Source organism: Saccopteryx bilineata, chromosome 3, assembly GCF_036850765.1.
Source record: "Saccopteryx bilineata isolate mSacBil1 chromosome 3, mSacBil1_pri_phased_curated, whole genome shotgun sequence".
Classification (NCBI taxonomy): Eukaryota; Metazoa; Chordata; class Mammalia; order Chiroptera; family Emballonuridae; genus Saccopteryx; species Saccopteryx bilineata.
The window spans coordinates 31545467-31560546 of record NC_089492.1 but is presented as its reverse complement, the minus strand read 5'-3'; the positions used below and the strand labels follow the sequence as shown (position 1 = coordinate 31560546).

Below are 15080 nucleotides of genomic sequence, written 5' to 3'. Positions count from 1 at the left end.
TTTCTGCCATGCTTGCAGTCATTTTCTTACTCTACCTCGCTCCAGAAACAGTCAGACCATTGAACGTCATCACAGGGATGGCAGGTATATTTTTCTTACAATTGAGTCTGTTTGTAGAGTTGCATGTGCCTGTCTATTGATATGATATAATCTAATTCTATTTCTGTTTTCTTATAAATACATATGGTTATAATGAAATGTAGATATGTTATCTTTATAAAATAGTAGGAAATAAAGCATATATAAACTCTTAATTATAGTAGGATGTCAAAAATACAGTTTCCTTTTAATGGGTTAGGATTACCTCTTCAATGATTCTAAATATTTAGTTCTCCAGGAATTAAATTAACTCTTGATTGCTTAGAAGGATAGAATAAATTTAATTACATTTGACTGCCCACTTTCCTCAACAGGGTTCATAATAGGTATTTAGACAGAACTGGTTGATTTGTGCATATCTTAACACCCCATGTCCCTACCTCCCTACACAGTTGAGGAGAGAGTACTTGAAGTGCTTAGGTTGAACTGATTATAATTACCTTGTCAAAGGTGACTGATGTACTCCTTAGTCATTATTACAGATGATTTTGGGTCCATGGAGAATACTAGGTCTCTGGGAAAATCTTTGTTCATTTTTCATCTACCACCATTCCCCTTATATTAAGGGAAATATCAATTACATGGCATTTAACAGAAGGGAGGATTAACTACAAAAAGAAGGGAAAGAAGGCCTATATGTGGCTTTAGGGACTTAAGCCGGTTCAGTGACATTTTGAGGTCCTGTAGGCAGAGAAGAGAATGGCAGTGATAATGTGTTGGGTTCAGCTGGAATAAGTAAGGAATTAAATGCTTTACTCACTCTGTCATTTCAAAGTGATTTGAGTTATGGGTGACTACTTTTATCCTATTGCTTTAGTTAATAATATAATAGTTTAGAAAAAATAATCAAAAACAATGAGTAAATTTCTAAGGATTGAAATAATGTAGATAATTGTGGGAGGAAACATAGAGATACCATTAACAATGTATTCTTAATAATTCAAGTTTTGTGATGTCTTTGAATAAATGCAATTGAAATTTAATGCCTTTCAGTTTATTGTATGATAGTGGTTATTATATTTAATTTTCTTTGGCCTTTCTCAGTCTCTTTTCTGTTATTTTGCTTCAATACTAAATGATTCTTACTTTGTTGTTATATCTTTTATTTTTACTGTGACTGTATATAACATTCAGACCATTTGAAAAAGTTGTTATATAACTAACTGTCCTGATAATTAGCCAAGACCTTTCTTAAAATGGGTGACATGAATGAAACATTACTGATTACAAGCTCATTCTACTTACTCTGGTATCTCTTCATTTCAATGTAAGTTAGATTGTCTGCTTCATATTGCTTATTCTTTCACAAAATCAATGTGGATAGAATCAACTCTTGATCAGCTGTTGTTTGGTTATTAATTTTATAATACCAAATTCTCAAACTAGCTGGTCTACTTTGTAGGAAGTATTTCTGAGTAGTTTTTTTCTTGTGCCATGATTTGGATATGGTCAGTAAACACTATCATTAATATTTACATTAAAGTAAAATAGAGATTGGAATATTTGGGTTAGAATGGAATCTGAGTGTTGGTATGGGAATGGTTTAGATGATCATCATGGAGTCTTGGATGGGAATGAAGGAAAAAGGCAAAGAGGGTCATGTGTATTGGCAAGAATTCATGGACCAATGAATGGACGGTATCAACTGAAGATCAAGTGAAGTGGGAGTGAGATTCTGAGATATCTGACAGAATTAATTATTATAATCAGGGCTTGAGATACTGGAGTTTAGTATATCTGAATTTGAATTGTTTTATTGGTTTCTAAGATCCATAGTATTTCCCCAGTAGTGTTGTGTGGTGGGGGAGGGGAGTTGTTACAGAAAAAAAAAGAGTTGATCATTGAAGTTTGAATATCTTGTGGTTCAAGATTCCTGAACAGTTATCTGCATGTGTGTTGAAGTCTAGCATTACCATAAGAATTAGGATAAAGAAGATGACAACCAGTAACCCCGATTATCAATGACTAAGGGATAGTGATTAGAAGTTAGATAGATATTACCAACTTGAATTAATAATGGATGTTACAGCTAAGTGGCATGCTTAATTGAAATAAGGACATGTATATTATTGTGGGAGGATAATGGCTTGTCTGTCTCCCGGGAAGCACCCTCTCCTCAACCCATGGACTATGAAATGTGAAAGAAATCAGTTACCTTGTAGATAAGAGCTGCACTGTGAGACTGCAAATTTGAGCTAAATGTTATTTAAGATAGATATTCTACAGAAAGGCTGATGATATATAGAAGTTTGTTAACAATGGATAAGAATTCTTGAAAATACAGCTAAAGAATTAGAGATTAAAATGGCACAGAAGAGAGTACAGGAGATGAAGAATTTAGAGAAGATAATTAAGGGACAAATTGTCTCTACCTTTTACCTGATAACTAAGAATTACAGATCTTTGAGTAAAAGTTATTTACCTGAAATATCCTATGTTTATCATAAGTTGTTTTGTGTCAAAATGGGAATTGTTTTGGAACTAGAACTGAGTATGGTTCTGGGAAAGGTCTGATCTAGATCTAGAGTATTACTGAGGGACTCCATGGAGTTTGAAAAGAGGCAGTGAATGGTCTTACCTCAAGGTATTTGGGGTCATGACTAGGAGCCTGATTAGAGAAAGGCCTCTGACAAAGGTGGTGAAGTCACAGAAGGATGAGATCCCTGCATGGAATGTTTTCTTACAGGTGTCCTATGTAGGAAGTATTACTGAGAGCCCTTAATAAATGTGATCAAATTCAAGTCACATTTTATGAAATATCTTCTTTATTGTCTTATTTCGTTGCATTATTACTAATATTCTCCTTTTCTCCTGTTAGTATTTTCACAACTAACCTATTTGTGTTTCTGACTGTAACCTCTATTAATATCTCTGGAATTTTCCTTCATTAATTTTTCATGTTTCTCTGGCATTTTAATCTCACTTTAATTATTTTGTTTCTCCTCAAATTACTGTTGAAGTGTTTTTTAAAAAACTTTCTATCTTGCTACACCTTTATTTAAGCTACCTTGAGCATGGTATTTCTCTTTCTCTCTCATTCTCGTTATGTTTCCTGGGTATGTATTTTTACATATGCATCCTTTACTCCATCAGTTCCTGAGCTTCAACCATCTGTAGTTTGACCTTCTCTCTAGCACGTTTTTAAAAATGATTTTATCTGTGATTATTATTTACCAGGTATTTTATGTATGTTTTCCTTGTTGCCTTGTTGAATCTACCATTATTAATTACTTTGTTTCTTTAATGAAGTACTATTCTGATTCCCATTCTACCCCTTGACTGCTCTTGTCTCCTTACCTTCCTTATTTCCCATGTCCCCAACTTTGTGACTGTATGTTATCTTATATCCTATCAACACTGACCTAAACTACTAATGCCTAGTATAGTGCCTGGCACATGATATGAATGAAATAAATAATATTGAAAGAATGAATAAATCAATGAATAATTAAATATTAATCCTATACAGTTGCTTCTCAACTATCTAATTTTTCTAAGTGACATTCAAGCTACTGTCATTCCCTTTCAAATATTCTGTTTCGGATAATAGATTATCATTTTATTTTGGAGACTGAGAATTTTAGATTTTTTCTTTGGTTTATTCATTTCTACATTCAATTTATATGGCGATTTGTTAAACACTATTGAGAGGCAAAAAACATTTTTGCTATCAAAGAAGTTAGCAGGGTATAGAAACAAAGTTCAATTCAAGTTCTAGCCCAGAAAAAATCTAATTGTGTAACTGAGAAATTGTGTTTCTGTGAGATGTACATTGTTTATTTCTGAAATAAAAGAGTGGTTTATTTAACTTCTGACATTCCTTCTAAACCTAACATTCTGTTTATATAGTTCTATACATTGTATATATTTTAATACTGTAAATTGTATATTTTGTTTTGTACATTGTGATTTGTAATATGTCATTCATCCCTTCTTTATTTCTACCCCTCTTTCCTACACTAATTTATATACTATGGCTATAGCTGAATTCATTACTTTAAAATTATCTATGTGTAGAAGCTCTTGGTCACTTTTAATTGAAACTAAGTGAATTTAATTTCTTTTAACTAAATAAATGTCTAAACATCTTAACTGGGCATTTCAGATCTCTATAAAATGACTCAAGCTAATTGTCTAACTAACATTTTGCTGTATTCTATTTTCTGTTATTTCTAGCACTACTATTTGACATTTTTTTCTTCCAATCAGATTTACCAAAAACAACACATTTTATATACAAAGTGAACTGGACCTGCTACTTTGATACATGAGCTTTCTTACTACTGTTTTGATAAGTCAGCCCACAGTGTCAAAAAGTATCTTACTCCAAAATTAATAGAAAAGTATGCAATGCACATTAAATGAATGGCCTAAACTACTCAAACTTGTGTAGCTCTTTAAGATAATTGATATAGGTAAGATCGAATCCCAATGTGTGGCTGGCTATATTAGCACTGATAGAAGACATCAACAGGCCATTTTGGGTACTGCAACCATGACACCAGCATGTTTCTGGATAATAATATTCCCCTTATCTTAATCTAGAAACACCACAGAAATGTCAGTGGGGTCAGAGGTTAGTTTAGGTGCATGGCAGCCAGATTAAGTTCCTTTGGACCTGTGTACAGGGCACAGAGCTCCAACAATGGACAGATTCTTCATTGTGTCCTCCAAGTGTTGCTCTGAAGTCACCTCCATCCTGCCCACTGTTCGCTCTGGCCCAGGACCCTTCAGCACATTACATCTTCTCCACTACAGACCTCCATTTGATTCTTTCTTATGATCTCTATGTCTCTGCTGAAATTTCTCCAGCTTTTTATGTGTTTTCCATCTTTTATGTCTTTAACATCAATCATACTTATTTTAAATTCCTTAGTAGTTACAACATCTGTGTCATATCTGAGTCTGATTTTGTTCATTGCTTTGTCCCTTGACAGCATACCTTATTGCTTTCTGGTGCTTTTGTAATTTTTTATTGACTGTTGGGCATCATGTAATCAATAGTGACTATGGCAGCTAGTATACATGCTTAAAAATGAGCATTTCTGTTCTGTTAAACTGTGTGTGTTGGAAGGATTAATCAAACTTCATACTGCTACCTCTATGTATACTATGTGTATGATTTGGACTGATATCACCGAAATAGCAGCTAAAGGCAGCAGACAGCAGTGTATATGAGAATTTGCATTATTCTCATTTCACTATTAGTGTAAAGCTAGTAAAACAAAAGGAAGGATAATGTTGATCAGTGAAACTGTTGAACATAGCACTCAGATATTCTAGTGTGAGGACAATGCTTCAGCACATTTGCTCATATAAAGAATGACAGTTCTTGAATAAATATTTTTAAAGTGGTACTTATGGACCTACGAAGGGAAAACATAGAGCCAATATCTTGGTGGAATAACTTGAATTTCTTACAATTGACATGTGTTATTAAACTTTAACATCCACTGAAAATAGAAAACTAATTTAGTAAAATAAAAATTTTAAGAATAGAAGGTAGTAAAATATTTTCTCTCAAGATTTTGAAAATAGATATTTTAAAGATGTGTGCATTTGCTACATGTTAATTGTTGCCGGGTAAACAATCCTGCTTATTTGTTTCCTTTTTAAGTAAAAATTAAATAACAAAATTATAAATGTTTCATAAGATACTCAAAATATGTTCAGTATATTTATATCATATATGTTTCTGTGTATACATTTTTAATAATACAGTATATCTTTGTTGTTCATTATTGTATCTGTCTCTAATTTTCCATAGGAAATTGGGATAATCTTTTCTTCTTGCTGTTTTCAATGACAATTTAAAAAATACTTCTCTAGATATGAGACACTTCTCTTTTTGATGATAATTTAGGCTTATGGATAATGTTAATATGTTTTTCTACATTAATGCTATCTTGTTTTGTCTCATTGCTATATGGATTATTACCATTATCACAGTTTATATTGTTATTAACTTGGCTGACTCTAGTTATTGCTCTTATTTTTTTTAATAAGCTTATTTACTTTTTTTTAATTATTTTTATTTATTTATTCATTTTAGAGGGGGGCGGAGGGAGAGAGAGAGAGAGAGAGAGAGAGAGAGAGAAGGAGGGGAGGAGCAGGAAGCTTCAACTCCCATATGTGCCTTGACTGGGCAAGCCCAGGGTTTTGAACCGGCGACCTCAGTATTCCAGGTCGATGGTTTTATCCACTGTGCCACTACAGGTCAGGCAGCTTATTTACTTTTAACGAACACAGAATTTCTGTGTAACTGAACAGAAATGTTCTGTGGAAAAATGCTATTGTCCCCAAGAATAAATTAATCTATCTATCTTCCACCAAAATAATAAAATGTTCTTATTTGTACACAACACTTATTTACCGTGATATCCATGGCAAATATTTTATCTTGCAATTCTTTTAACTGTTTTCTTTCTAAGTTAAACTTGTACCTCTCACATCATGATTAACATGAAAATTATATCATTGAGTGATATAATTACTTTAAATTATTTGTTACAGTACACAAATATGTTTTATTAATTACCCTAAAATGTCTCATTTAAAATTTTATTATGTATTTATTTCTCAGATTATGCAACTGATGTTCAGAGAATCTCTAGACATTCTGTTTATTTTACTGAAAGTATAATGCTTCTGCTGTTAATCAGTTTACTGTATATTATACTATGTGGATATAAGGAAGACATTTCTTACCCCAAACCTGAGAATATACTTCTTGTCCTTCATAGATGCACCCATTTTTTAAAGATTTTAGCTTTACAACAAAATAATTTCTTTATAAGAGAAATAATAATAATTAATTCCTAAACAGCTTTACTTTTTACAGGATTATTTTCAAGAAAATTTATTAGATTTATTTATGGCACCTTTACAATGTAAACATGAAATAAGACTGATTTAACATAGACTGCAAGGTCTGAGTTATATCTAGGGCAATTTTCATTAATACATCTGATATTACTTTACACTGTGCTGGGTTTTTTTTCAGTTTTTGATTACTATTAATATTCTATCATATCTAGAAAGATACTGTGTTGAGTTTATGATTTGGAATTGTATCATTGTGATTATTGATATAAGTGTTTATAGAAAAGACTGTCCACTACCCTATCCTTCCTGTTGTTATATGCATAGCTTCCTTGTTGTTTGATTTAAAATAGAGTAAATAAATAGCAAAAATGATGAAATAAGTTGGAAGTTTTGTCAGATACTTGGAAAAAATTTAAATCTTTTAGGAGCAACTATACTAAGAGGAAAAATGACTCAAAATGGACAATGTCACTGAATGATTATAAAATTATTTTTTCTTTGGAAATCCTCATCTCAAAATTATGTGCTATTACATATTTTTAGCTGGATGTAGCCTGATTTGCGGTGGCACAATACTGAGGTCGCTAGTTCAAAACCCCGGGCTTGCCAGGTCTGAGAAGAAACTACTACGAGTAGATACTTCCTGTTCCTCCCCCCTCCCCCCCCTCTCCTGACTCTATAATCAATAAATAAAATCTTATTAAAAATGATATAAAGCTGGCTGTAACAAGCACTGGTTTTTGTTACAATTCTGTCAGTATGAATTAGCTTTATTTGTAGACAAGTGATTCAACTGTATTCATTCCAAATGCTTGTAGTTTGGAATAGTGGCCACTAATTATGGCAGAGCAATAATCTAGGTAAATGATACATAAAAATGAATTACTTAAACATATATTAGAAAATATAAACTATTTATTAAAAAGATAGAACCATGTCATATATTAAATCACTTTTTGAAAGACAACCAAATTACTTAAGGAAGATTTAAATTTATAGGTGAGTGATTCCTAATCTTTCAAATACCTTGCCCTTTGGTGATCATGTAAAAATCTAAGGCCACCTTTTTTGAATAATGTTTTAAAATGCATTAAGTAAAATAAAATAAATAAGTAGAAAATTACTAATACTGAAATATATGTAGATCCCAAGTTAAGAACTCTAGGTAGGCACTAAAATATTTTATGCATTGTAAATGGTTATTTTTCCCCACATCTCAGTTGCTACTACGGTATTCAGATTTAGTTATTTATTTTATTTTAAAATTAAAATTCACTGAGAAATTAGGTTTAAGTTGTCAAGTTTCATATCGCAATCCCTTAAAAAACCTGCTATGAGCCTGGACAATATATATGTGAGACTTAGGCTTTGTTTGTTGCTTTCAATTATCTCTAATTATCTTAGTTCTTATCTAGTAAGATCTATGCTTACCCAATTGTGGGAGCAGGAACTATCTTGACCTTCTATTGTGTAATCAAAATTTAAACTATGGTAGCTTTCTATTCTACTTACCTGTGGTGTAGCATTTCTGGAAATTTCTGCCTCTTTTTGTGGTTCTTTTGATGTTTACATAGTAACAGATTTTTATTTCACACTATGGAAATCATGTAACTTATATGATTTATTAAATGAAGAGACAAGATAAGTAAAATTTTAAAACTGACTATTGTCTTCAAACAACTTTTCCACTAAAAGAGATATTTTTTAAAGGATATTTCCTAAGGAGTGAACTGTTCGCTTTATAAATAACTGTACCTTTTAACAGACATGGAACATAGCAACATATTTCAAATGATTCTCTGGATTCTACCTACAATTATATATTTCAGTTATTAAAAGTATAATGTCAAAAAAGTAAAAGTGTATATCCTAACGTTTCACTTTCCACTTGGAAAAATTGCTTGATGGAATCAGAATAAATAAAAATTTATATAAGTAAATGAAATACTCTCAATTTTTGTTTAGAAAATCCTAGATATTCCATAAAGTTTTGTTACTAATATGTTCTGTAATGAGATAAGTCAATTATTAACTTAAGATAATAAGATCTGAAAACAATAAAAATACTAATAGTCTCCAAAAATAGGTTTTAAGGAAAAGATATAATTTTGATTCAGTTTCTCTATGATGATGAAGACATTTATATGTGCATTAAGAACATTTAACAAATTATTGAGCATATTTATTTCTAAAGAAAAATGTTTTCTCTAAAATAGTTTTTTTGAGACTAAAATAGGATTATAAAATTTTAAACTATCAAGTTGCCTTTTTCTTTTTCTTTAAGGAGTAGTTGAATATTATATATGGATTTAAATTTAATCTCAGCTTTTTGGCATATTCTGGATATACTTATATAAAAATACTAAAATTATCTTAGGAAATCAATCATACATGGACTTAAAATCATACATGGGCTTAAAAATATTTAAAAATTCTTTGACATATATTACCTTATGAATTTAAAGTAAAAGATAATGATGATAAGATATGTTGTAGAATAAACCCAGTATTCACTACCTAATGTCATTTAGTCTACTGGTCTGAAATTGGATGCCATATAATTAATTATATATGGGAAACTTTTCTTTCTTTTATTATTTTTTGTTTGCATTTTTATTATGAAAAATCAGATTGAGATAATTTAAAGGTAAAATGGACATCCTTGGTACATTAGTTTTGAGGGAGATCAATGCTTGCTTTACCATCTTCAATACATAAGCATTTCTACTTCTGTGGTTACAACTAGATGGGAAGGTAATAATTGGATTTGAAGTATACTTTGGTTTATGTTTTACTTTGTAGTTCTAGAGTCAAAGCTAATATTTTTAGAGTTGTCTCATTGGTAATGGGTCTTCTTTTAGAAAACATTTGTTTACCACATGTTAGATGTAAAAATATTATGCTAGGCTCCAGGGTTAAAAAAAATTAATAATGATAGATTATTTAAATTTAAGTATGCTTCTTTCAACAAGAAGTAGGATTTGACATTGGCTTATTTGTCAAAGAGATTACATTGTTTCTGAACTATTGTTATTTCAATAAGTTAATACGCATTCTGAACTTATTGGTTGCATCCCTAAGGTGCACTGAGACAAGGCATACATTGGCTGACTAAACAGTTTTCTATACAGTAGTTTTTCTTGTGGATCATGTTTAAATATGGCTACAGGCTGCAGAGTAGCTCTGTTTTCTTATCACATTTTGATTCTTCTGTATGAATGTTCAGGTGCTGTTGGTACCAGTTCTATGATTGTTGAAAGCCTTTTTATATCTCATTTGGTATAATAACAGGTTTGAAAACAGTGCTTATATATATGGTTTTTCACTTTTTTGAAAATGTTAGTAAAAGAACTTGAAGTCTTTTAAAATAGAATACATATCTCACATGTTCTAAAAGGTAATTCATTTTAGAAAACAGGAAGTTTTGTCATTGTTGTAAATCAGCAACTCCTATTATCTTCACTAAGAATTGCTATTAAAGGCAGATTTTGGTTGCTTACGAAATCTTAAAGTTAGTGAAAATTTGATCAGAGTATGTTGGGGAATAGAATTTTTCTTACATACTCAGTGATTATAAACAATTACCTTTTTCAAAATCAGTTTGATGCATCATAACCAAATAGCAGAGGGCACTAAAGATCAACTGAGCTGCTTTTTGACTAACGTTTCAGGGATTGTGAAGCAGCAGATAGACAGCCATATCACAGATCCAGATCAACAGAACAGCGGCCTCTCCTAGAGCGGACCACCACCCGCTCCAGATCCACTGAACGTCCTGATACAAACCTCATGAGGTCGATGCCTTCATTAATGACTGGAAGATCTGCCCCTCCTTCACCTGCCTTATCGAGGTGAAAGACACATCAATCAGACTAACTTCCCCTTTGCCCCACCAGCACACCATTTTATTTTCCCAACAGCTAAATGGTCTTTTCTATCATCTTTGGCTGATCACTAATAACAGTCAATACTAACCCTTTCAGTGTAAGCACACTATTTATATTCAGAAGATATAATAGTGTGTGGCTACCATTGTAAAATGTTTATTAACTGTCCTGACTGCATTTGTTTTGTGATTTCTCATTTATCAGGAGTCCTGGGTAAATACCCACATAATGCACCTCATAACTATCATGTTCTTCTCCTACAGAATGAGAAATTATTTGTGTTCATTAGACATCTCTGTTGGAATAATCATCATAACAAAAAATAAAACTAGATTTTTAGTTTCCTTTTATCAATACTAATATCATGTATCGACCATTATCTTCTTTAGCTGAATTTTGAGTTGTTTGGGTTTTGTTTGTAGTTTCATCAGGTTTTCTCTAACAAAGGGGTCCCTATTATAAGCCCAAGTAAATATCTCTTTGGATCAAGGGAGAGTAGAGTTAAGAGTTTGAAATCTGGTAGAAAGAAATGTAAAGCATTACCTTTTATTTTTTGAGCTGCAGAATTTCCTCCTTGCTTTTTTATGGATAGAATATTAGTTTACATTAATAATTCCTTGGATTTTACTATAGGATTTTCTCTGCATGTATCTGTGTATATATGCATATTACACAAAAGTTTAAACATCTTTGGCTACTTAATCATTCAAATATCCATGTTGTGTCCTGCTTTCCTAACCTTTTAATCAGCAGCTAAACCTCTTTTAAAATTGCACTTATACAGCTATCATATGAACCTATGTATTAAAAGTATTTCACTCATTCTATTGAAAGTGAATATTAATGGTGTATCTTATAGGTCTCATCCTCGTACTGGGTCTGTCCAAACAAGCCCATCAAGTACTCCAGTGGCAGGACGAAGGGGCCGGCAACTCCCACAACTTCCACCAAAGGGAACACTGGAGAGAAGTAAGTTTTATTTCTAATTATGTCATATAGGAAATACACATGGAAGCTAAGGTGAATCAAGATTTTTTTTTACTACCTTTCTTCTTTTGTTAATTGAAAGCCTTAGCTGCATTTGCTAGTAATTAATATTATATATTTTGCATTTAAAATTTGTAATATTTGAAGGTAAAATAAACTACCATTATTGCTCTTTCACATTTTACAAATTTAAATTAATGCATAAAAAATAATTGCTCTTATTTATTAAACAGTTGGATGATATTTCTTTGCTACAACTAAGTTTATGTAATTGTTGATAGTTACATAAAGTTTATTAGTAACTAGTCAAATCAATTTTCACACACTGCAAAGGACTGGTTAGCTGATGCACAACAATGGTGATCCTTCTCAAAACTGGAGTGCCAGAAAAAGGTAATCATCAATATACAAAGAAAGATGCATGTTGTACTGATATTTTTAATACTTTCAAATTTTTGCATAAGATGCATTATTTGCTTACACACAGATGAACATACTCCCCAAACATCTATAAATTCTTGTTTTAAAGACCTCTAAAAGCATGGGATGGCAGAATATAAAAAATGATTACTGTTTTTTTTAAGTGGTTCCTTTATATGGTAATTAGATATGTTGTACCCACTCCCAAATTGTTTAAATTACCTTTAACTCTTTTTTAATGGATGATGCATTCTGTGCCTTTGGAAATTTCTGTTGTTTTTTAATCCCTGTGCTTTGGTTCCCTTTTTTGTTTTGCTTTTATTTTGTTTTTCCTAGACAATGGAGTCAAGGAGATAGAACCTTTTGAAGGTCTGTACGTAAAGGAGGGTTTGTTTTGTGCTGACAGCCTTTCTGGGGGGCTTTGTAAGCAAAAATAAACCCAATTGCAATTGATGTCCTTCTATTATGTAGACTTTTATACATGATAAAATTATTTTGTTTTATGATTTCTGATAAAATATTTGACTTTTGCTTTACTTGGAAATTATGCCAAGGAGTTAAATGTCTTTGAAACAGTCAGGTAAGAATGCAAAGAATTTAACTTCTTTTAAATGGCAAAATAAAATTTCCATTCTTCAATTTAATTTTCTTTTTAAACAGAATTCTATGTTTTGTGTAAGACTTTAACCAAAGGTATCAATTGCAGTCTGTGTTTATGTCATGGAGGATGTACACCTAGTCTAGTTATAGTTATCATATGGTTTGTTTTGTATTTATGATAATTTTTTAATGATTAAATTTGGCTTTCTAGAAGTTGTTGAATTAGGTAGTGATTGTGGTTTGTATTTTCTCTATCATTTTTCATGTTGTAGCAAGACTGCTTACTTACAGTATGTCGAAGTTAAATACATGCAAATTTGTTCAATACATTATGACTCAAGAGAATATATTTATTCATGCTGTATGTTGTGTCTTACATTTACTAGGACAATAAGAATTTCTCTGCTAATTATACAATTCTGAAATTGACTTTGTAACTTTGAAGAATTAACAGCTTTATTTATTGAATAATCTCCAGCACATAGAATAATGCCTGGCAAATTGTAGGTCCTCAAACAACATTTGTTGAATGAATGCATGAAATATTTATTTAAAAACTGAAAAACTATTTCAAATAGTATATAAAGCACCACTAAAATAATCTTGTCATTCTATATATATTATATTCAAATTTATATTCTATCACCTATTTGTAACAAATTTTCAACTACACTGCAGTTGGGCAACATTCTTATATTGCATTGTATAACTTGGAACAAGTTTTATTTTCATTTGTAGTTTACTGATTTAGCAACTTCTATTTTGTGGTTATTTTTGTTTGCTATGTGCCATGACTTTAAACAACTCAATGCTATTGTGACTAATGATCTTCTGAGCAGTCTGATAAAAAGATTTTTAGCTTCACTTTTACTTTTGTGTCCCACCTACGTATGGAATAATGCAGTTCCTGTTTTTTTCGATTTACTTATTTCACTTCGTATAATGTTATCAAGATCCCACCATTTTGCTGTAAATGATCTGATGTCATCTAAGAGACATTGATAAGAGTGTGGTGGTTACAGGGGGAGGGGGGAGAGGGAGAGGGAAAGGGGGAGGGGGAGGGGCACAAAGAAAACTAGATAGAAGGTGACAGAGGACAATCCGACTTTGGGTGATGGGTATGCAACATAATTGAATGACAAGATAACCTGGACTTGTTATCTTTGAATATATGTATCCTGATTTATTGATGTCGCCCCATTAAAAAAATAAAATTATAAAAAAAAAGAAAAAAAAGATTTTAGCAGGATTCCTATACTTCTCAATTATTTTCATAATAAAGGGTTATATAATTGTAATAGTACTTTCCATAAGGATAGTTCTATAGTATGCCTGGAACTTTTGTCACTCCAAAATAGAATTCTGATGTTATTTATAGCATATAGAGTCAGAAACATAGTTTATGTGACAATTTTTGTAAATTCAATTTTGATATTTTTATAGCAATCTATTGTAATATGAATAGCTACATTCTTTATAATAATAAATATACCGGAAAACTGACATAGAACTGATACTGAAAATCAGGACAGAGGAAATTTTTAATGGGCTTCTCAACAAACATTCTATTTACCCTGTTTTCTGCCCTATAAAATCTATTAAAACCACAGATTTCCTTTAATGTCCCTAATTGTTACTTTTCCATTTTTATAACTAAGAGAGGAGAGCCAAAACCTCTCTTAACTTTTCCAGTTTGAAATAAAAGCATTTTTTGGTTTTTCTTTGTTTTGTTCTGCTTAAAAGTATGAATGATTTTAACAGTTTTTATAAATGTTGACATGAAGACCAATAGATACATGATTATGTAATTTTCTTTAGCTTTAAATATATAATAGCTCTTTAGTTGTAATTTTAGTATATGTGCTGTTGAAATGAGCACTATAATATCTCTTTAGAAGTCTTCAACTTCTAACTGAAGTTAAAAGTACATTGAAAAGTACCTTTACATTGAAAAGTTAAAGTCTAAATCAAATCACGTTTGGATTATATCTGAAGAGTTGTCAGAAGATGTAATTTAATTGCATTATTTTGGAATAAAAATAATGATGTTTATTTTCTAATCCTGTTCAACAGCTAAAAAATGAACAAGTCCTAATTTAATTCCTTTTTATTTTGGCTATGTTCTTAGCTTCTTAATTAAATTATTTTAAAAACTTATATTCTATATGTTGATCTTGATGGTGGCATAGAGAACTAGAAAAAATAAGACCAATACAATGAGAGTACAACATACCAAACTAAATGTAAGGCATTATTAATATT

At 31.2% G+C, this 15080-nt stretch overlaps 1 protein-coding gene and 1 pseudogene across 49 annotated transcripts in view; one reads left to right on the top strand and one right to left on the bottom strand.

Moving 5' to 3' along the window:
• The window catches only part of RIMS2 (regulating synaptic membrane exocytosis 2), a 653442-nt gene that overhangs the window by 418463 nt on the left and 219899 nt on the right, over nucleotides 1-15080 (top strand). For 14 of the 49 annotated variants that reach the window (XM_066265865.1, XM_066265849.1, XM_066265845.1 and 11 more), the window contains 4 exons: nucleotides 19-84; nucleotides 10596-10775; nucleotides 11671-11780; nucleotides 12555-12587. In XM_066265865.1, the coding sequence (XP_066121962.1) occupies nucleotides 19-84; nucleotides 10596-10775; nucleotides 11671-11780; nucleotides 12555-12587 (389 nt within the window). The remainder of the gene's footprint in view (nucleotides 1-18; nucleotides 85-10595; nucleotides 10776-11670; nucleotides 11781-12554; nucleotides 12588-15080) is intronic. The other 35 variants (XM_066265863.1, XM_066265884.1, XM_066265882.1 and 32 more) reach the window with 6 other exon arrangements.
• On the bottom strand, nucleotides 4567-4797 carry LOC136328559 (ragulator complex protein LAMTOR5 pseudogene; annotated as a pseudogene).